At 36.4% G+C, this 24,731-nt stretch overlaps 1 protein-coding gene across 2 annotated transcripts; it reads left to right on the top strand.

The window, feature by feature from the left end:
* Positions 1–5,887: 5,887 nt before the first annotated feature.
* Positions 5,888–21,402, top strand: LOC112519398 (flowering time control protein FY). 2 transcript variants are annotated; one of them, XM_025127489.1, is made up of 18 exons: positions 5,888–6,376; positions 8,028–8,119; positions 8,999–9,067; positions 9,286–9,390; positions 11,472–11,567; positions 11,646–11,728; positions 11,986–12,057; positions 12,220–12,317; positions 13,021–13,080; positions 13,199–13,259; positions 13,341–13,428; positions 13,518–13,581; positions 15,867–15,945; positions 16,566–16,655; positions 17,191–17,279; positions 17,545–18,020; positions 18,805–19,020; positions 20,930–21,402. In XM_025127489.1, exons 1-18 carry the CDS (start codon positions 6,046–6,048, stop codon positions 21,035–21,037), a joined length of 2,277 nt encoding a protein of 758 aa, XP_024983257.1. In that variant the 5' UTR covers positions 5,888–6,045; the 3' UTR covers positions 21,038–21,402. The 2 variants fall into 2 exon arrangements, with proteins under 2 accessions (XP_024983257.1, XP_024983258.1); XM_025127490.1 differs by lacking the exon at positions 16,566–16,655.
* The last annotated feature ends 3,329 nt before the right edge of the window (positions 21,403–24,731 follow it).

The raw sequence follows: 24,731 nt of genomic DNA, 5'->3' as shown, positions 1-24,731 counted from the left end.
ATTTCATCATAAGGGGAAGTATGTAATAATGAATGAAATATTCATTTCCGAACATTATAAAGGGAATCTGATGTAAAGATCAGGGGGAGTAACTTCGAAATTGGCAAAAAACTCAAAAGAATTGCAACTAGAGATGATACGACGATTATTCTGATGCTAAAAAGACTGAGAGATGTTGAATGTGAAGATTCATTTTACATTAGTTTACTGAAAATTGTTTCTGAAGTTTGTTATTGTTTCTGATTTACATTATCAAAAAGAGAAGATCATCGCGGTTCTACATTCGAGGGGGATAATGTTAAAAGATCTTTCTCAACAGATAATTGTCTAAAGATTTCAAGTGAAGATTGTTTTTATGTTTCTGAAGAAGTCATAAAGAGTGTAAAGAGACAAAGTTCAAACAAAATTCAACGCGTGCAAATTCTTTCAAGTCTGAATACAAAGGGGAGGAATGTTAGGACTGAAAGTCAGTGTAAAATTATATTCGTCTTGAAAGTTACTATTGTCTATAATTAAAATAGACATCGTGTTTGACTTTGTATGTTAGGTTTGACTTTGACTAGGACTTTATGGTTTGACCCTATAAATAGGGTGTTAGTCTTTGTAATCTAACAAGAGAGCTTTATTGTAAAATTCATTACGTAATAAAAKGTTTGACCAAGACTTTGAGATTTGACTTTCTCTCTCAAAGTTCATCTTGAATGTTCTTAAAGTTCTTATCAAATCTGCCATTGTTGAAGAGATTTAATGAAGATTGGTTGATTGTGGACACACAATGTACTTGAAGATATTGAAGCCAGGATGTTTGGTCATCTGGGTTGGTTTACAAGGATGGTAGATGATGTTCTCTACCGGTGCTACGTGTCATTCAGTCAAATTCGAAGGATAAATCTTCCTATGTTAGATCAAATATTCTTGAAGGAACTATTATTTAAAGAGCTTGAAGAGATCATCATTAGCACTATGTTTCTAGAAGTGAATTATATTCTTATGTACAAAGATGTAATAGAGTTTGAAAATGTTAATGAGATGAATGAATGGCCAAGTGAGAAGGAGGATCAACTAATTGCGAACATATTAGGTGGCAACTGGCTTGAAGATTATCTAATGTTCTATGCTGAATTCCTCCAAAGATTCAGGAAGAATAGTGAAAAGTTGAATGAAAAGAGTCCAATAAAGATCAAGAGTTTTGATAAAAAGAAGTTTTGGAATGGTTGAATATTTGTCTTCTATGTTGTAAGAGAAGACAATTCATAAGGTGTTATCACAAATGCAGACTTGCATAACTTAAGATTTGAAGACTAGATGTTCCTACTTAATAATTGTGAAAAAGTAGATGAGCTTGTGTTTGAAGTTGAAATTAGAAGGATCATGGGAATATATATAAGAAATCTGTCGTTATATGAATTTCAATTGACACTTGATAGAAAGTTGAAAGAGATCAATCTAAAGGAGGCCAAGTTCGACACAAATGATGTAATTGACGTAAATAGCTTTGTATTTTATCCAGAGATTGGTTTTTCCTTTAGAAATCCAAATTCTTTCTGTATAGTCTTTTCAGAGTTGAAGAAATTCCCAAATTTTCCAATGCTACGCTGGAGTGGTTCCTTAAGCAAATAAAGCTGCAAATTTATGGTGATTTGGTGATCAAGTCTGAGATGATCAAGCAGATCTCAGAAAGATTAAAGCTCACATATTTAGTCTCTAAATGTTTCAAAGTCTGTATAAAAAAAGAACATAAAAAGAAAGCCTATCCAAATGATTTGGATTTTCCATTTGAATTCTTTATTCATGTTGATCTTGTTAAAATAATAAAGCTCCAAGAAAGTGCTGAGAAAAAAATTATTGATATGTGGTAATTGATGAGATGGAGATAGACATAGAGAAAGTTATTGAAGAGCCCTCAGAGTCAGAGAATCCAAATGATGAAATGATTGTTCTTAAAAAGAAAGAAGAAATTGAAGAAGAGTTTGAGCAAATTGATTCAAATGAATGGTTTTTAGAGTTTAGATTCATAAACTTATTCAAGACTGAAGAAAACTATAAGGTGCTGAATTATTTGGATACATTTGAAACAAAGTCTAAAGGTTTCAATTCAAACTATTGGGATTTCTTGGATAGAATTGATATAATTAAGAATATGTGTACTCTGATTTGGATTTTCCTGATACCCTTCATTTCATTGGATTTAATATGATTGTTAAGTCTATTTCTAATATGTAATTTAGTACGTTAGGCCTTCACCATTTTTATATACACATACTTTAAATCTCTTATCGTCTCTGTATACCTCCTACATTGTTGTCATATATATGTTTAGTAAATATGGCCATATATATTTAAATTAAAAAAAAAAGTAAAATTCACTTTTGGTCCCTAACGTTTGTCAATTTCAATGATTTTCGTCCTCAACTTTATTTTAATAGATTTGTCCCTCTTGTTTGACACATCACAATGATTTTCGTATCTCTCTTAATAGCTGTTAATTTTCACCGTTAAATCCAGTTAAATGAGGGGTAGTTTGGTCATTTTATGTATTTTCTTATTTTTCTATTAAAAATAAATTTATATATAATATATGTATATACATGTGAACACCTTCTCCCCCAAATAATAAAGTTGTCGGCAAGTTCAATCTCATCTCCGGCCAGATATAAAACCTCCACGGTCACTGGTCATTATCATCTACGGCCATATCTAAAGCCTCATCTTTCATCCATATCTCTTTCCAAACATCATCTCCATCTTCGTTAGGTACTAAAGAGAAACCATAAGTAATATCGGTGCAAAGGTGCTTCTGGTTCTATTAGTGACATTGATGGGGAAATAAGGGGATGGGGTTTTGGTCACCGACAAGAAAAGGGGGTTCTGGTCAGAAATGTAATTTACTATAAAACACCAAAACCACCATCGTCGTTTTCATCGTTAGTTTACACCAAAACCACCACCATCACTTTCATCCTTGGTCAACATCACCAAAACCACCACTGTTCGTGACATCAATGGGGAAACAAGGGGATGAGGTTTCTAATTCAATACATGACTTCAACGGGGAACATAGGGATAAAGTTTTTGGGTTCAATAGATGTTTAACTTTTAGGGTTTTGATTTTGGGAAGATCTCAACTCCTACTAAACGCCGCCCTCACCCAACCCCTCCGTCTCTATTCCATCGTGAACGTTCCACCATTGCCACCAGAAATGGAATTCAATGGGGGCTGCGACTAGGATTTCACATCATAAATCTATTTCATGGTAGAACTAGATATGTAACTCGATTTCTACACAATGGAACTTGATTTCACCTCTAAGATGGTAATCAACTTCTATTTAGGTTTTTGATTTGAGTTTTCGTGATTAAGTTAGGGTTTGGGGTTGACTTTAAGTTTTGTATTTTGGATTTGGGTTTGACTTTGATTTTGAAGTTTGGCTTTGGATCTGGATTTGATTTTGATTTTGAGGTTTAGATTTGGGTTTGCTTTTGAGTTTTTGGTGTGTGTTTTTGTTTTATGTTTTGTGGAGACCCGATATACGAAGAAGATGATCGAAGAAGGCGAAGGTGGATGACAAATGTAAAATGACTAAAATACCTTCGTTTTAATTGGATTTAACGAAAACAGTTAAAGGTCATTAGGATGAGGGACGAAAAGCATTGCTAGATGTCAAAACGTGAGGGACAAATATGTTAAAACAAAGTTGAGGGACGAAAACCATTGAAATAACAAACGTTGGGGACCAAAAGTGAACTTTACTCTTAAAAGAATAGTTGAATATGATCAACTTAAAAAGGATTATGGATAAGCTACACCAATTAATGGATAATAAATAAATAAATTATAAGTAGAAAAAAGCACCATATTCGAGGTAACAAACATGAGAAATAATATTATGTTGTACAAAAATTTCAACCCAATCCAACACGCACGATTTTTGATGGGTTGATAATTTTCAAACTGCAAACATTAAGTTGGTTGTTCAAATTCCTCTAACCCAATCAACCCAACCATGTTCACCCCTATGTGTCCTGCCTTGCATATTAACTAACAACTTTGCATAGTTACAATGTTTAGGGGATCAAGATAGGTGCATCGGCATACCCAAATGATTGTTTAGCCAATGGCGGATTTCGAGCCTAACAGTATGATCGGAAGTCCGGACAAGACTTCTCTTGAGATCTGAGTCGTGATAGATAAACACAAACAACAAGCGACGAGATCTTGAAAGAAGCTTTTTCATATTAATACCGCATTGGCCCTTTGGTTGGGCATAGGTGCCTAGTTGTTTCAATGGTAGGGGGGGCAGGGGGATTGATGACCCATTTTATTAACAATAAACGTTTTTTACTTGACGTTATGGCTAAACCTCTTTTTGTTTGGCCCAACATTGATTGAAAGAGTACTTCGTGAGGCCTAAATAGATTGATGATTCATCAATGGGCACATGCCAATTCAAAAAGTGCCCAATCGGGCAAATCGTAGGTTCCCATTTCTTTTTTTATGACTTTATCTACTTGAAATGCTTACCTTGACTTGATTAAGGTAAGTTAATGTAACGAACAACCCAAACGCAAGCAAGCTTGGTCACCCAACGTCCTCAAATCATTTAATGTCACATGTCAGTTGCAACTAATAGATCTTGGTCATTAGTTTGGCGGTCTTAAGATTGGTTAGGGTGGGGGCTACATATATCTCAAGAGAGACAACTACTACACGAAGCCGCATCTTCAACTGAGGTCTTCTCGCGCCCTGTCGAGGCCTGGCCCTTTAAAAATCCATAATATTCTCAACGATAGTGATATGATTAAAATAAAAGTATTATTGATTGTATCTTATATAAACTCTTTGTAACAACAAACTATTATCAGTAAATTTAAATTATCACGCCTCTAGTGCGTAGCTCAAATGACAAACGGGTAAAATGACTTTATCTAAATACAAGACAGGTCTTTCAGGTTCGATCCAGGCATTTGTTAGCCTCAACCGTCGAGTAAGCCAAAAACTATCCCCTCACATTAGTGTCTTTGAAGACGAGATTCATGTAAAGTCAGTCAGGATTATTGGTAATCAACTTTTTGTCCAAATATATACATATTATCCTTTTACAAAAATATATTCATCATTTTACAATATTTATTACTAGTTAAGAACTTACCAATGTTCTAAAAAACATGTCTTACCGCTACGTTAACCCCCTTAGTGTGGATATAAGGCGGGCCATGGCACGTTATGACATTATGAGACGTGAGAGAAAATTTGCAATTGTTAAAATTTGAATAGAAGTAAATGTAAATATAACTTTATAGTTTATACATGTCAAATACTCGATCAATAAAATGGGGAAAGAACCCCTAAATTACTTTTCAGTATACGAAAAATATTGTTCGATTACTTTGATTTTGCTGTTTGAGTACCAAACACCGACTTACTAAGTATATTTGTTATCATTTTTGTAAACTCTATATATTTGATACCAAATTATCACTTCATGGTTCTTATTTTGTTTATCATTTTATATGAATTTAAATTGTTAATAACTTGATCATTTATTGTTTAAGACACTGATATAACACACATACATGCATATATTATAATAGATTTATCGCCTTAAATTATGTCTTGAAAAAAGACCATAGCCTCATCGTAACTTGTTCGGTTTAAAAGCTTGACAAATCTTCCCCCATTGTCCATTGAAGGGACTTTTATTGAGTAATTCTATCCCTTCTTCATTCCCTAGTTTTGATCTAATGAGTACATAGGTAACAACTTCACGCCGATTAAAACCTTGGAAATTACCATCTCATTTTAATTTAGTACGAGTTCTAAAAAAGAGTTACAAACAACCCCTTAAAAGCATTTCTCTCTATCTCGTATAAGGGAGCAGGGGACGACCGTCTTTCACCAAGCTCTCTATCTCGTCTTCCTGCCATGCCGTAACTCACCCTACACCGGAGACAGCAAAACCCTAATACCATTTTCCTTCAAACATTCTTACACCTTTTGGCAAATCCTAATTTCTCTCTAGGGTTTGAATTCACCGACTGCTAAGGATGATGTACAATGATCCTCAACAGCAGCAGCAACCACAGCAGCAGCAGCAACAGCCAATATATCAGCAACACCCTCCTCCACCACCGCCACAACAGCAAATGATGCAGCAACATCAACATCACCAGCACCACCACCAACAGCAGCCACCACCGCATCAATTTCACCAGCCGCAGCAAATGGGAGAGTTTCAGAGGGGTCCGCCGCCGCAGCAGCATCAACAACAACCACAGCCACCGCCGCCGCAGATGATGCGTCAGCCTTCTGCTTCTTCCACCACTCTTGGTGGTTCTCAAGAGTATCACCAACAGCTTGCTCATCCTCCTTTCGACGGTAAGCTTAATTAACCCTACAACCCAGCAAGTTGTATTCTTATTTTGGTAACTTATGTATGCTTTCATTTGAAATTCTACATGTATATATAGCATTTAGCCAAGTTTTACGGGTTTTTTTTCATATGTTTCTGTCTTGTGTATAACTGTAAATAGACATACACTCTTAGAAGACACCTTTATTTCTACTTTAGCCCACCAAATCCTAGACATCGAGGTGCAAATACTGTAACAGAGGAACATAATACAATGAGAGTACATGCTACCAAATGGAGAACTAATAAGCATGGAGATACATTGTAATTTGCAAATTTTACAAGTTTACATTGGCTAATGTGAGATATTATGATCAATACTGATGAAACTGATAACATTGGTTGTTACTTTGTTAGAAAAAGCATCAAGTGTGCACATTGATGTATACACTCCAACTATTGTAGAAGTAAAACCAAGATTTGGAACTTGAAAAGGTGGCACTTTTCAGCTTTAGACCACATCCTTGGAATGTTTTGTTTTCTCCCATGTAAGGATCACCAACAAAACAAGGCCTTTGTACTATCCAAAAATGCAAGTGGAAACTGCCCCCGTCTCCTAAGATTTTGGCAGTAGGGGTGGCATCCAAATGGAATTTTCTACCTTTCGATGCTAGGAATTTCAGCTTCTTCCTTGCCATATAAATTAACACCTTAAACTTTCTAATTAATGCCTCCTCCATCCATAGCAGTCATAGTGTGCGCCATGCTGTGAGATTTGCCCTTGTCTCCTTGTCATGATGTTTGGCAAAAGATTGGGATGACTTGTGCCATTCCCTTACAGCATATGGCATGGGCTTAAAAAATTGAACATTCTTGGGATGATTTCTTTAATTCTTTGTATTCACTCTAAAGCCCATTGCCCAAATCGATGATTTGACCTGAAAACTAAATTAAAACAACATATCCATAAAGAAGTTCAACTGAAGAGTTTGCTCTTAAAAATATCAAGAATCTTTTAGCTGTAATTGTCATTTAGCCTTTTATTTTTTACTTTTAACTTTTTATTCTGCTGTAATTACTTATTTTTGTTTATTTGTTTGGTTGTCTTTTTTGTCTTCTATTTTCTTCTGTTAAGACAAACGACTGTTCATTTAGGTAAACTTGATATTTGTTTTAACTTTTACTTTGCTGTTAAGTGTTTAAATTTTGTTGTTGAAATAAAATATATGTTGTCTTTTACTTTTGTTATGTTAGTTTAAAATGACCTATTGTGTTCGAATATCATACTTGCATAGTTTTTAATTTTTTCGAAGTTGGAAAATGGTGTCGCATTGGCTTTAATTTGTGTCTGCACCGTCATTGTCCATGCTATGCCTCGCTCTCACCATAAGGGGCTAACTTGATTTTTGAGTGATGAAACTTAATAGTACACAGGGTAATTTTGTGTGTGATATTTTATGCTTTTAACAAAATTGAAAACTATTTTTCTAATGCAATATAGTTTACTGTAGTTATCAGTTTTGCTTAATCAAAGTAAAAAAAAATTCATAGTTAATCTTTTGACGCGTTAACAGTTAATTTAGGATAATTACTGTGAAATGGAGGGCGTATATATAAAGTTGTCAATTTGCATTTGTTGAATGCTAATTCCTTTGTGTAAATACAAAATCTGTGCAGCCCATGCCGACAATTTTGCTGCCAAAAGAATGAGAAAAATTGGACAGCGAAGAGCTGTTGATTATACGAGCACTGTTGTGCGATATATGCAGGTAATATTGTTGTAGATAGCCCTGTTGCTTTTCTTGTTAATGGATGATGTACGTCGTATATTGCCTCCAAGTAGATTATTTGTTTTAGATTGGGAATATATAGTTACTGATGTGATCTGTGTATGAAACTAAGGGCCTGTTTGTTAGTACTTGTGCAAGGCTTCTATTAGAAATTACTGTAGTTGGAGTATTCCAGTTCAAAATTATGCTCCCTCATAAAATACGATGTTTGTATTTATATATGTTAAATATATCTCAAGTGTCTGACCTCATGTTTTCCTTACTCCATTGACTACCACGGTGCCAAGGGTGTGGTGTTAAAATTGATGATTAGCATGCCATTATCATTTATCATAAGAGGATGAAGATCTTAATGCGGATGCTAGTCATAGGATGAAATCTCCCGTCATTGTTCCTATGTAACCATAAAAATTCCATGGAGTAGAAGGACAAGTACTACAGGATGACAATTAGGCCTGGTATGCTCTATTGTTCAGAATGTTGACTAGAAAGAGACAACAAATACACTAGATGAGTTTAACACACATGTGAATGTGATATGGATATCTGGCCACACAAAGATTGATGTAGATTAGAGATGAGTATATTGATAAGGCCAGTTTGTCAGCCTCCAACATAGTCATAGGCTGCTAATAATTGGTTTGTTCTTCTCTCATATGGTGCAACCAATGGTTTGTCTTTCATGCACATTCTTTTGAATCACCAGTGAACCACACTTCCTGCTGTTTACTGAATTCAAACTATGTTCCTCTCTTCGGATTTTTCATGGGAGTCTGATTTCTTATAATTCACATGCTAATGATCTTCCATTGGAATTTCAATTTGATCTGTTATATTCTCATGTAAATCTTTATGCAGACCCGTTTATGGCAACGAGATGCATGGGACAGGACAGTATTACAACCGACTCCTGCTGCAGCAATCGATGTCAGTCAGCACTCTTTGTATTCACAGCATTTACATCTCTGCATATGATTTAAATTGACCAATTTACAATGAAGTGATTGTATTTATACCTTCACATGAATGGGAGACAATAGTAGATGTCAAAATCATCTTTCAGTTGATTGCCTGTCCTATGCATCAATAGATGTGCTATAGGTTATGCTAATTTGAACATGTTTTCTTGTTGATCCTGGAGACAGATGTTACCAACGGTTGCCTATTCAGATAATCCATCCACCAGCTTTGCTGCAAAGTTCGTGCATACATCACTAAACAAAAACCGCTGTTCAATCAATCGTGTACTGGTGAGGCTTTCTGGCCAATTTCTCCTAATATAGTGCTTGTATGCATCATACAACTGTATGTGCCTTCTAAATTTCTTTTCTTTTTCATACAACTATACTGGCCAAGTCCTAGACTCGAGTCATGACATTGGTGGAATTGGAATCCATCAAAGGAATTTGATTTTGAAGGAATTGGAATCGAATTTGAGCAAGCATTTGGTTGATAGGAATTGAAATGGAATCTCGCAAAAGAATAGAAATATGCATCTATCGGGGGTGGGGATGACAGTTGTGACGACGACAATAGTGGTATGGTGGTGTTGGGGGTAGGTGGGGTGGGGTGGCGACTATGATGGCAAAAAATAATGGCGTGGTGGTGATGATAGGGGTGGGGATGGTGGGTGGGGGTGGCAACAGTGGCCAGAATGATAATACTAATTGATGGTGATGGTGGTGGTGGCGGCAACAGTGGCGGTGGTCGGGGCGGGGTGGTGGTTAAATCGGATGCAAAGATTATTTTTGTCATTCTTGAACAAAATTATAAATTATGTTACATTTGCCACGAAATGGAATTGAAATACTTCACATATGCTAAGGAATGATCAAATTTCCACACCATGGAATCCGGTGGAATCCAATTAATTCATTCCGCAAACCAAAAATCATCAAAGAATCTGTCATTCCAATTCCATCAAATTCCATTGAATTCCGGCAACCAAATAGCCCCTTTGAGTTCTTATTTTGTTATACATGCCTTTACTCTTGCTCTGGTGCTACTTCTTGATTAGAAAACATACTATGAAGTCTTGCAAAAAGCATTACAATTAACATCATTATATTTTGTGCATGTTGATGTGGATAATATTATTGTACCTTGTACGATTGAGACCCCTCTCACTAAAGTAATTACGAAAACCATGCCGATAGTGTTTTACAGTCTAGGTGGACCTGGAAAGAGTGTCTTGTTGCAGATTTTCTTCAACAGAATTTTTGGAAAAAAGATGCTAGTGGAGTCTGGTCTTCTGGTTGTTAAAGTCATTTTAAGTTGTTTCATTGCTTATTAATCTTGTGCTTGTCTCGTACTTCCATCAATCTGGGAGGGCATCAAGGGTTGTAGCTCAAAGCATCATTATCCAACCCCTATATGCTTTGAAGCTCTTTAAGACTAGTCTATTGGTTTCTTATACAGCTTATCACCATCTGGTTGATCATAATGAGAAGGAAAAATGTTTGGAAGTAAATTTTATTATAGTTCTAAGGGAGGGGATAATGGTTGATAGGGAGCAACTTTTGACCTTCAATGCTTGAAGGAAGTACTTGGCACCTGATTATGAATATGCCACTGTATGGTTGCAAAACGTGGTTCTTGATACTGTTGTTATCAGGATTTAATAGGAAAGTCGGATCGAATGAGTTTTGATGTCTTAGATGTACTTTTTTTTGGTTCAACGTTTAGCCCACTTTGCGTAGGCTCTCACCCAACCTAGGGATGAGGTCTGTTTATGCTTTGCTGGTCCTTGAATCCTTGATAGATATGAATCTTTCAAGAAGCTTTTATCATCATCACCTCTTTGTTTGATTTGTCATCTAAATATAGAATATTAGAGGCATTAGTTGTTCTCATTATGCTGCTGCAGATGAATTCTTGTTTCCTTACTAGAAAGAAGCATTAACATAATCGAGTAAGTAAACAGATTGAACTATATCACAAAAGCTGCCAAATAGTGGTCTCCATGGATAAAGAAATGCCTCAGAAATGGTTCATGACTTGTTTCTATGGAAGATCACGACCGACTATCATTTGAACTACGACTATCACGACCTACTATCATGATGAAACCTTTTTGTTCTTATAATATCTCTTGTCAGTGGCAGACAGATAATATAAGAATTTGTCTCTTTCTTGCTCTCCCTTAGCAATGAACACAGGCGAAGTCAAGAAAAGGACTTTAAATACAATATACGACTTACTTGGATGCATTACCTTTTCTGATTATGTTTGATCCGAGTGAATCTCAGGGGAAACATTAGAATGAAGCCTCTTCCACTGAAATTGAATTGTATTATTCTTACTGTGTCCTGACATATGTATTTGTTTGAAGTGGACTCCTACTGGTAGGCGTCTTATAACTGGTTCACACAGTGGGGAGTTCACATTATGGAATGGTCAATCTTTCAATTTCGAAATGATTCTGCAGGTATGCAAATCGATTTTTTTTGCCAGCTCTTTTGTTAAGAGGAACTGCTGAGATTTGTTGGAATATGTAAATGTACAGGCTCATGATCAACCAATCAGGTCTATGGTATGGAGTTACAATGACAATTGGATGGTCACTGGTGATGATGGAGGCTCTATAAAGTAACTAAATTTCTTTGTGTGTAGTTTTATTGCAGTAGCTTAATTTTTTTTTGGGATGACTTCTTCAGCAAATTTTCTATTTTCACTTTTGGAATACATGGAATATGTATCTGCCCTTTAGCAATATCAAACATTATGGTTTAATGCTTACAAGGTGCTGATATATACAAACAACTTTTAGGCTAATTTCTGCCAAAAGATTTTTTCTGTTTGTTCCCTTTTAAGTTGTGAATTTGATATTCTTGTGGTGGATGCAGGTACTGGCAAAACAACATGAACAACGTGAAAGCTAATAAATCTGCACACAAGGAATCTGTCCGTGACCTAAGGTATAATATATTTGGAGTAGGGTTGATAAGGAATTGTGAATCCTGTAATTTTTAGTATATGCTGCAACTACATGGTTCCATTGCACCCGTTTGCTTTCCCGTTGCCCAGCCAAGTTGTTAGTCTCCCATTTGTTAAAATGATAACATTCTACTTCTTTACAGCTTTTGTAGAACAGATTTAAAGTTCTGTTCCTGCTCTGATGACACAACTGTTAAAGTTTGGGACTTTGCTCGTTGCCAGGAGGAGCGTTCTTTATCCGGTAATGTTTTGTAGAATATTTATTATGTTAGTTACTGAAGTTCTTGCACACACTGGGATCAGGCTTTTCCTTTTGTAAACTGTATGAGGGTGTGGAAAAAGTGGTTGCTCAGAGAAAAAGGAAGGGTCAAACTACACTTTCTGATGGAGAGGAGAAATTACTAGCTTTTTGGGTTTTAAAATATCATAAGTACACATTGGGGAACTTGGGTTTTGACTCTTAGTTTTTAAAATAGAAAAAGACTCTTAGACTATAAAGAGAAGTACTACTACTACTACCATAAGGCTTATAAAAAAAAAGCCTAAAAACCATTACCAAAGCTGTACGCATCGATACTGCCTTACGCCTCCCTGAACCAAGGCGTAAGCCTCATCCAGGATCCAAGAGGCGCCACGTCAGGTGTTGATTTGGCCCCCCTCGCCTCTAACACTTTGTAAAACCATGGATAGAGGAAATGAATTACTTTTTGCCGTGGGATAGTCAACCCTGCTCCCCTTTTCCTGGAATGAAGTATCAAACCAGTATCTACTTCAATTTCCTAATTTCAAAGATATATTAAAATCTTGAGCTCATAGTTGTTCTAATATGGTTTCTAATTACTTTTCTCTTATTTGCTTTAAATATTTAAAATAAGGTCAATTGCAACTGTCAAATGTACATGAGATAACCTGAGTCTTCTAATATGTGGCTTTAACTCAGGCAGGCCATGGTTGGGATGTGAAGAGTGTTGACTGGCACCCTACCAAGTCTTTACTAGTTTCAGGTATGCAATTTGATTTCCTCTTTGTTCGCCTTCTCTCGCCTTCTCTTCTTGAACATGTTGAGTTGATAAAGATAATTAAGTTTTGTGTGATATATGTCATTTGTGTTGGTTATGTTAGGTGGGAAAGACAATCTTGTGAAGCTTTGGGATGCTAAATCTGGGAGAGAGCTATGTTCATTGTTAGTGCAAATGTTATGTTATGCCATATATTGTTCTTTGTACTTCCTTGAGGTCATAAGCAGTTGACTTTACATTTGTAGTCATGGGCACAAGAATACTGTTCTTTGCGTCAAATGGAATCAAAATGGTAATTGGGTGTTAACTGCATCTAAGGATCAAATTATCAAGGTGCAGCTTCTTGTCTACCTATAATGCTACCTTCTCATCTATTACTATGTTTAAAACATCCCTAATTATTGAACAAACTACTTTCTCAGCTATATGACATTAGAGCTATGAAAGAACTACAATCATTTCGTGGTCATCGGAAGGACGTCACTGGTGAGTGCAATATTGGATGTTTGCATGCACTTAGTTTCGTTTTAGCTCTGTTTGCAATATGGAATGTGAAAACAACACTTGGTTTTCTAATGTTGCAATATATAATTTTGTGGATACCATTTCTATTGCAAAGTATCACCCTGACCAATTGTAAATGAAAACAAGGAAAATATTCTATGGGACTTTTTTGGTATCACAAATTGGACCCCTGAAGTAGAGTGAGAAGGTGAAACATTGATTTAGTTTCTTCAACTTCATTGCAGCCCATATCAGCTCGATCATTATTGGCTAATTCTGCCTGCCACAGCGACCACCTAACCCAAAAAATAGCACACGAACCAAAATCACTTATTAAAGCAAAACATATCGACACATGTGGGATCCTTTCATGGATAATTCTAGAGATCTCTTTTGCTCCAACACTTATACATGATTGTTGCTATTCTGAACAAAGTGTTGCAATGAATTGGTTTTCCCAACTGTTGTGTCCTGCATGGGATTTCAGTTTCTGATCAGGACTAAATGTGAGCAATGGCATTTCAAAGTTTACTATCCAGGATGAATTTTCTTACATGCTGGAGGCTCATATGACATTATCTATGGAGTGTCTCCTACATACAAAATTTATATTGAAAATAGGGTTATATCATATATGTACACACATTGCGTAGCATCTCCAACACCATTGTCAGAGTTGGCAGAAGTGTATTTATGAAACCTGAACAACATTCAACAACCACTCTATGCCATCAATGGCACAAGCCATCCCATGTTTGATAGAAAAGGTCTCCACTTCAATTAATGGAATTGAGCAAATCTGTTTCAGTGATGCACTTGGCTAGACTGTTGAAAGGGTTGTCTTCTCCATTGTAGCATGAAGTCTAGTTTTCTTAAACTATAACCATACACACAAACCATGGTAACTTCACACATGCGCCAACATAACAAATGATAAAAGTTGGCATGCAATTAATCAAGATTTTGTGGGAACTTAAATGAGATGTTTTTGAGTTTCAAGGGGGACTAAGAATGGGGACAATTTTGAAGATGCGGTAGAGTTGGGTGAGCAGTCACTGTATTTTCAGCATGAAATCCCCGATATACACTTAAACCACCACCTTTTATCATGGTAAGACTTTTTCAGTACAAGTGACTCTTGTTGAAAACCTGTGTAGTGACTGCTGACTATTATTCCCCTTACAGTTTTACTGTTAGTTTAATAGGATGAGAGTAGGGTGAAAGGATTATACGAAAAAGATAAAAGAGGAAATTAACTGCAAAATGTAAATATTAATGAGAGAAGGCGGTGGCAGCTTACCTCCTTGTAGTTTTCCTGTTTAGTTTATTAATAAGAGTGAGGTGAAAGGATTTATACGAGAATATAATTAAAAGGATTGAAAAAAGGAACTTGGATGCAAAATGTAAATGTAAGTAAGAGAAGACAGTTGCATAATGAAGATGAAAGAAAGGCAGTTGCCTGAGATGCATTTTGTGTTAACTTTTTCTCTGTTGAAGATGACAAATATTTACAATGAGTCCCCTCTTTTCTTAATATGTTCTCGATATTTTATCTGTATAACATGTAGTATAACATTTTGAAAATTGATCCATAGATACTTTCAGTATTATAGATGGTATTCATTTCTTCAAGAGTAGTATATGAGAATTGAGCATATGCTTGTGATTAGTGGTCTGCATGATAGAGTAGTCATAGATGTCATGCAGTGCTGCTAAAAATAGAGTTTATGCACTCTTGAGTTTTAAATGCACGTGAACAGGACACTCGGACCAAAATTATTTTTTAGAAAATAGAGTTACATAGTAAGCTAGTGATTGCATTTGAAAGCATTAGCTAGAACCATTATATCTGATGACATTTAATAAAGATACTCTTATTTTAACAGCCTATTCTGGAAATAATCCAGTAAGCACATTGTTGATCTTGGTTTTATTTGGAAAGCAGTAAAATTTGTGGCTTCAAAGCTCTGCATGTATCTTCAATTGAAGCTTCATAACAGTGTAATTCTTCTTTGCCTGTACTTTCAAATGATAAACAACTTTGTTAAAATGAAGAAGGAAAATGAGGAAAGGAACGCCAAGCAATATATAAAATTGTTGTTCTGATCCCTGTGCTGATATAAGTTGCCTTGTCTCTATGCACCTTGAAAGAATAGAATATTTGTTACATCTTGTAGACTAGTGCTTATGCTGTTCCTGCTGCTGCTTTTTCTATGGAGTAGCTTATTTTATGTTTTACTTATACTGGGCTCTTTTCTCATTCTCAGCACTGGCTTGGCATCCGTTCCATGAGGAGTATTTTGTTAGCGGGAGTTTTGATGGATCAATCTTCCACTGGCTAGTAGGGTAATATGTTTTTCTATGCAATATTTCTTAGCTGTTTTACTATACTTCTTGGTTCCATTTTATAAGGCTCCTTTCCTTTTTGGACTATCTAGGAAGCTCAGAGAAGTTTGAACACTTGCCATTTCTATTTTAGGTTCCAATACTTACAGTTGTCCAACTTGAATGTGGAAGATTTGTTAGCCACCTAAATGAGAAAAAGCTTAAGGCCCCATTGCTCGTCCCAAAATCAACCCTTGTGCCCTCTGTCATTACACCCCATCCCATCTCTATTTCGGTTGAAATTTGTTTAAACAGCCTTTGATGCAATGGTATCTAATGCCAGTTCCCTACTACTATAATCATGCGAACCTCTGTTGACATAACCCCAGCAAAACCCAACCCAAAGAAACTGGAAGCTCTGCCACAAACAAGTAGGGTTGTAATGCCATATGCTAGATCATATTCGTCCAGTTATGAAACCAGTATCTTAGTAGTAGGTCATAAAACTAAATCCTGGTTTGATAAATATGTTGTTTGATATTTTAGTCCTGGCTTGGACTTGTTAATTGTTTTAATTATACATCAACAAGATCCTTATGCAAGAAGTTCATGATCAACTTCTTACCTGTGATATTGCACAGGCATGAAACTCCACAAATCGAAATTCCAAATGCACATGATAGCTGTGTCTGGGACCTTGCATGGCATCCCATTGGCTATCTTCTTTGCAGGTAAGTCACTGATTACCTGCTTCTTCCAGTTTGTTTTTTGAACTCTATTTTAAGTTGTATTTTTAGACAACTCTAGCATGTGTTACTTTGTTGCTTTTTTGTCTAGTTCGTCATCTCCTTGGACATTTCTGGATCTGCCATAAGGTCTCATAGGGTAGGCCTTACATAGTGAGATTGATTTCCCAACATCTTTCCTTGTCTTTTAGGGCTATTAAAGATCAGCAGTTTTTTCTGACATTCAATAGGGTAGGATGTGCCTTTTAGGGCCATTATGGTTTGTACTTTAGGGGCCATTCCTGATCAAATTTTGCACATCTCTGTCAGCTTCTCCACTCCCTTATGTATAAATATTTTCTTAGTGATCTGTCTCTTTATTTATGTTCTGTTTGCAAAAAATTCTTTTGCACTTGTAGCATTTTTGTTAATTGGAGCAAAAGTGTTATTTCCAGTTGAAGTTAGCTAGTGGCGATAGTATCATCTGTCTGGCCAGACTTTTCCAATTTCCATTACTGAACTCGCTTAATTTCTGATGCAGTGGCAGCAGCGACAACACAACAAAATTTTGGTGCAGAAATAGGCCTGGGGATCCAGCTCGTGATAAATTCAACATGGGCCATAATCAAGGTTTGTGCTTACATTGCCCTTATAAGTTGTCTAGTGGACCCCACTAATGTACTTCTCTAGATAGGTCCATCTTTAGAGGTCTATAGATCAGTTTGGTGCTGCACATCAGGATTTATCTAGTTTTGAACATGATGGAACTTCCAGATGCCTTCTATTCTTTACAGTCTATTTCTAACATTCCTAGATAAAGCCAAATAATTTCTCAATGTTAGTAAAGAGATGTCACTTACTCCCTTCTTCTTCCTCTGTTTACAAATTTAAACAGGGTACAACGACCAAAATTCTGCTCTTGCTGGCCGCATGCCTGTTAATTTTCCTGGACCTGAGCCACCAACTACTCCTGGACCATTTGCTGGATTGAATCGGAATGAAGGTACTATTCCTGGGATCGGAGTGGCAATGCCTTTGTCTCTAGATGCATCAACACAGGGAGAGCAAAAACCACCCATATCCTCGTCAATGCCATTAGGGGCTCCTCCTTTACCACCCGGTCCACATCCATCTCTTTTTGCAGTTAATCAGCAGCAAAATTATCAACAGAATGCTCAGCAAGCCCAGCACCACCACCAAGGGCATCAACAGCAAATGACATCCCTGCAGCCACCAAATATGCAACAGTTACAACATCAAACTCATATGCCACTTCTGCCACACCCTCATTTGCCTCGGCCTCCACCCCAGTTACCTCCTCATAACATGCCATCTTCAATGCAAGGATCTATGCCCATGCATGGTCAAATGGTAATTTTTAAGCAATTACACTTGTCATTGCTTTTAAGATTTCATTTAAAACAAACTCATATTGGTGATGGTTACTTCTCCAACTACTCTTTTTATCCCAGAGTAATGCAAAATTTGACTATTGATTAAATGTCTAAAATTTGTGGAGTGAAATTTTGTTACCGAGTTTAAATAATGATTACTAATGGGTAGAAAAATTAGGTTTTTGAACTATCCGAAGAAGTGAATATTTAGGGAGAACCCAAACTGGATTTTAAGGGATGGAGTAAAATATGTGTTCTTAATTTCATTGTTAAAAATATAGTGATGGAGGAAGAGTATAAGATGACAGATCTTAAGGATACCAGAGGGTTCATTCTTTCTCTACATTTATGAAAGCATGGAATGCCTAATTTTTCTAGATCATAGCAATATCAAAGGTGTGGCAACACACGTCCGGAGAAACATTGGAGAATAAATCCCATGTCTTCATGGCGGTTAGAAGTTTTACATGGCCTTGTCTGAAGACTATGGGATAATTAAAGAAAAAAAGAAAATTCTGCTTACCTGACTTCAGTCATTTTGATTTTCCTCTATTAGCAGAGTTAATAGCATCATTTCATGCCAAAATGAGAAGCAGTTTCTGAGACATGACTGTTTGTTTTGAGCAGAAAAGGCAGTGATCATTTTTGTGATATGTTGAATTGGACTTCTTTAAAAAAAAAATTAATCACCCTGCATGTGGATCTAATTAGTAGTAAAATTCTTGTTGGCTGACAATTATCTTCACATTGGTGGGATGCAGGGCACAATGAATCAGATGGGACCGCCTATGCAGCAAGGCCATTTTATGGGCATGAATCCTATGCATTCGGGACCTGGAGGTGCACCACCAGGTGGCATTCCAAATATGCAGGGCCCATCAAGTGCGAGTGGGAACCAGATGTATCCATCAGGGGGTGCATTTAATCGACCTCAAGGTGCGCAGATGCCCCCAATGCCAGGACTAGGTCCTTATCAGGTAAGAGATTTTCTTTATGAGATATGCTGCTTATATGTCATCCCTTCTTTACTGTGGGGTTTACAATGAGGCCTAGTTATTAATGCTTACGTATGTGAGCATAACAGTCCGGATATTGACATTAGTGTAGTTTGTAGGTCTTTCCTGGTTGTGAAACAGAAGTTCGTTATGATCAATGGTCAATGTATTTGTTGCTTGTTGCTGCATAAGTTATACGAGGCCCAATTGTTTGTCTTTACGTGTTCACTAATGCCTTCTAATATTGTGACATGTGAGGACTATTTAGATCTTGTTTTTGTTTGAAGATGATGATTCTTTTGTAAATATAAGCGAAATGAAAACCATATTGGTTTGCATATTCTATACATAGAAATTACTAGTAATATTCGTTTCCTATGTCTATATGAAAGCCATGGAGTAGTCACAAGGTGTCATCCTATGTTTTTCCAGAGCCTGAGGAATAGCAAAAACCTAACCCAAGCTGAAGCTTCTTTCTGAAACTCAAAGTCAAGAACATGGTCCACATATACTGGTATTGCATCAGATTATTTCAATAACAGCATATGGCTCTGAAACCATAAAAAATACAGGACTTAAGGAGTGTGTCCATGCTATAAAATATATAGGGAAACCGTCTGCACACCAACTACGCCTACTACACACAATCGAGTGCATGTTCTAATGTGCATTTTTCATCCTCTTCCATTTCAACCATCAGCTAAAGCGTATCTCCACACCTCAATACAGTTGTGCACAGAGATAGATATAGCTTCCAACCAAGGGGTCATTGGCTCAACAGTACCGGTATCCCAAATTCCTTGGAGGTCAAGAGTTCAACTGTATGTGTGAGTTTGCCATATATAAAAAATATTATATACTTCAAAAAAGAAGATATATTCCAGGGTGAGAGAAATAACCGCTCTCTATCCTTCGGGTAAAGGCATGTCTGCGTACATGCGACCTCCTAGACCCTGCTCTCGAGTGGGATACACTGTGGTCGTTTTGGTTTGGTTTTGATGAAAGAGAAAGAGATGATGCAGGGCAGCAGGACACTAAAAGGGTATGGAGATATAGGTGGATGAATTTTTTCCTGCATAAGCTCCAACAGAAACCTATATGATTGTAACCGTGTATAGCCTTTGCCCGAACAAGTACTAGCCGAGTCTCTTGAATTAGTACCTGTGGATTCAAGACTCAGCGGTAACTGGAAGCGTGTATTTCAACTGGTGTAAAATAAATATCCCTCCGTCCCAAAGTAAGTGTCCACATGTCTATTTTTAGTTTTGAAATTCCTTGGGGAGTTATACATTTGCGTGGAACGCATTAGCTGTCCGCTGTCAGGTTGGGCAGTAAGGTTGGAGAAGGGCAATCACTCATTCTTAAAACCAGCGTTATGTCCCAAAATAAGTGTCTATTTGTTGATTTTAATCTGTCCCAAAATAAGTGTCCACTTTCAGTAGCAAGTGTCCACTTTCAGTAGCAAGTGTCCACTTTCAATAGCAAGTGTCTACTTCACAACTCTACCCAAATTATGAGATGGAGAATTTTCTTGCCCTCTTTATTATTAAAGATAAAGTTGTCATTACTTAATAAAAAAGTGTAATAGTTACATATTTCTAGAACTATGCCTTTTTCTTTGTGGGCATTTATGTGGTAGAGTAATGAGGAGAATGATACTATAGCCCACAACCTGTGGACTTGTAGAGAACCAGCTGGAGTCTAGTCAACTTGTAGCAACAGTCGGGATATTGTAGTCATACCGTTTATATTAAGCTCTTGCAAAATGAAAGAAGGGTTTGTTTGCCTCCTATCCTACATTGCTTATTGTCGATTAGATTTTGTTACATACAAAAAGAAGTATTGTTTTATAATGATATCTGCTGACATGATTTTGGTTTTCATGGTGCAGCCAGGGAATCCAAGTGGTACTGGCATGGGACCTAATTTCAGTATGCCTTCTGGTATTGTTCCACCGCTGCCTCCTGGCCCCCCACCACATGGACAAACACCTCAGTAGGACTTATATGTACATTTCGTTGCGTTTGTTCCTTCTGATCGATTTTCCTTTCTTTCTTTATCATTTTTTCCGGAAAAAAGGTAGGTGGGGGTGTTGTTAAGCAAAAGAATGGAAAACAAGTCTCCAAAATTTCGTTGGTTGGGAATTAAGCTTCTTTCATTGAGTTCTACATGTAGCCTGTAGATTACTTGACTTCACAGCTACCAGTTTCTCTTGTTGATGAATCTTGAAGTGTATTTCTATGCAGGTGTAAGTCTTAAAAAATGAACGAGTGAGCTTTGTATTTCATTCCGTTTGAACTACTTGATTGGTAACCTATTTTCATGTAGACAAATATATCATAGATATTTTTAATTCATCATCTATCAATTGGGGTCCTGCACCACACACCTAGATGAAGTCAAAGTAATGTAATATATCAGCAAACCCAGATTGTGAATCGGGTGTAGCAGCTGCTGAGATTGGTTCGTGAAATGTGGTCGAATAATCTATCTTATATTTGCAGGTTTGATCATAGTGATCAATTAGATATCTATAGATTTCGCATTGCAAAGGTAAGAGAATGTTATCTTTTGTTAACAAGAGTCTACACTTTTAGATCTTACATGACAGACTGAAACCAGATCAGTGGTCTGGCTTATGGGCCGTTAATCAAGTGCTTACCCGGTAAGCATTTATTGTTCCATTTACCTTACTGGATGAACATGACAATTGACAAGGATATAAAATCTTGCCCAATAAAAACGAAGATAAGGACGGCGATTCTTACCCGGAAAGTAAGGGTGACTGCTATTTTTTTGGAAGGGTGTCCCAGGCATAGCCTGGATTGGCAAATTATGACCATAAGAAATCAATCTTGATAAACTCAATGACCACAATTGTTGTGTATGTCTGGAATCGAATCTTGGGTAGATGGGATATTCCATCACATCCCTAGGACCTTAACCACTGTGTCACAACCCATTCGTTGAGGATAAATTGTTGCATACGCTGTCATTTTGATTAGAATCTTACTCGTTAAGATAAGTGAGGGTGTTAACTCTTGTTGGTAAACGCTTACCTTGGATAAATGTTTGGGTAAACAACCCCTTAGTCTGGGAACGTCTTTTTGGTCTTGGGCTAGTCGGGTCTAGAAAACGTTTGGATTTGTTCATTAAAAAAACTAGTTGTTTACCTACTACAATGCAACGGAATGTAAAATTTTATGAGTTATTTATCATTTTGTCTATCTCCATGTTGGGATGGTTTTTTACCACTTCATTTTCCTAACTATGAATGCATGTTATTGTTTTGATGCATCATAACTTTCTTTATCTATTCTCATTGCGTTAGAATTAATACCTGAAAGGAGAAGAATAGATCACTTTGACTGTTTACATAAATCATTTGATGTCAAATTTTGAGAACCTAAAACCCCACAACCTCATTAAATTCCTTGGTCACACAAACAGTGCAACCGTACTAAGCAAATGAATTAGAGAAAATATTTTGTTTACAACTAATAACAAATTTAATCAGAAAACTGACAGAAGTATTGGTGGCCAGATTACATAGCGGCAAAGTTGAGCTCTACTTATTCTGTTAAGGTTAATCTCAACAATGAATGCTCATCTTTCCTGTTTTAACCTCATATATAAAAACATAAATCAAAATCAACAAAGGAAAAAAGAGTAAAAGACGTGGAATGTAACCAAAATAGAGAGAGATAGAGAACATAATCGATAGTGGTAGGACTTAAAATTGTAAAACAATAGTGTAACAAATTTTTTGCATTAGTTGCTACAACTCCATAAGATGATGCAGATGGACTCGGGTAAGAATTCGTCTCATTTTCCCTCTTTAAGGTTCCCATGTAATCCATCAGATTCTAAAAGAGTATTCATAAAACTAATTAATAATCAAGTTTCCATGGAACCAAACAAATAACGACTTCTCAAAATTGTAATACTCCTATACCAGAAGAGTTAATCTGAGTTGAACCACCACGTTCGGTGTAATGGTCTATAAAACTTCTAGCGCCACGATTGAAAGTGCTACCACCACCACCACAAGGCCAAGATTGTCTCATATCCTTATATTGAGTGCAAATAAAAGCAAAAATAAACTACTCAAATGAGAAATTTAATAGCACATCGAATCTTGTAGAACCTTTGAACAACCAAAAACAATGTATCATAAGACAACTCAACTGATGACACATAAGAAATTTACATAAAAAATTATATACACCATGAGTGCAAGACACGTTCAAACAAACATGTAATACTTGACTGGTTTGTTTAAGTATTTTGTACATTATTGTTATAGTAAATAATTAAAAAAAATAAAAAAAAAGTAATGCAAATATAGATGTTGGAGGGGTCTTTTATCTCATGGCATATTGTTTGATTTTGCTAGTAATTTAAGTAAAATGATGTGTTAATTTTTAACTTTAATGGTGTAAATTGTTTTTTATTTCTCAAAGTACCTAAAAACTTGGTCAGATCATGTAATTGGTATTGATTTGTCTTCTAGCATCTTTATTGTCTGAAACAAATTCAAAGAAGAATGATATGAATCCAAACAAAAAATGTCACATGATATTGAATCCATACCAAGATAGATAAATATCAAAACCATAAAAATGTCACTCTGTACGAAAAATTATAAGAGTTGATACCTTAAGTTTTTGATCTAGGAGCAATGCTCCTTAGGCACACCCCTCTTTTGCCATATCCTTCTATCGATAGGTGTTAAAAAAATTGTTGGACCGCCCAACCAGTCAAACCAAGTCAAGTTATACCGTTTTTGGCGGTTTGAGTGGTTTCGCGGCCTCGTCCGGTTCAATCCAAAAAATAGCCAAACCGCTTGGTCTGGTCCAGTTTGCGATTTGAGCGTTTTTTTGAACGGTTTGGACCAAATCGACCATCATAATACACATGTACAAATTATATTTAGTTTTGATGCTGTAGACTTAATTTTATCCTCCAATTTAAAGAATCGTTCCAGATATGAAGTTTTTAATTTTCACTTCTCAATTGTCCGCATTCCCCAAATCTAACAAAATTCCAAAATCTGTCAAAAATCAAAACTTAAAATTCTTAACCGTTTTTCGACTTGCTCTATGTTTATCTAAAATTCCGACTATTGTAAAAGTCAAACACCTCATTGCCAAATAATGATCCGCATACCTGGATTTGAAGAATAATAGGGCTGTAGGAGTATGAGTACCAGAGATTACACAGCTCGATCACATAGTTGGGTAATTAGGTTAAAAATCTAATCATCTGGATTACATTGAATATCAGACACAACAATCCAACACGAGAGGGGTTGGTGCTGTGGAAACTTTGAGGAGATTGAATGTAGAGATGGAGATGAATCTTGATCATTTCCATTGAAACCATGATTAATAACATCTTGATGTGAAAGCCGTTAGATTTTCTCTACATCGGAGCAATCTAGGTGTCATCTCGTTCCCCTAACTTGATATGGTGACAAAGAGAGGTTATACCAAAAAGAATAGGCTGAGAAGAGGAGCGGGACGTGGAGAGAATTGAGGGTGGGAAGTCGAAAAGGAAGGGATCAAGGGGGTGCGGGGTTTCACTTAGCATGTTCTATAATATATATATATATATATATATATATATATAGAGAGAGAGAGAGAGAGAGAGAGAGAAAAAGAAGCGTTCAAATAAAAACCGGCCCCATTTGT

This window comes from Cynara cardunculus (assembly GCF_001531365.2).
Source record: "Cynara cardunculus var. scolymus isolate 2C chromosome LG 10, CcrdV1, whole genome shotgun sequence".
Lineage (NCBI taxonomy): Eukaryota > Viridiplantae > Streptophyta > Magnoliopsida > Asterales > Asteraceae > Cynara > Cynara cardunculus.
The sequence above is the reverse complement of the archived record's forward strand: the minus strand, read 5'-3'. Positions and strand labels throughout refer to the sequence as shown.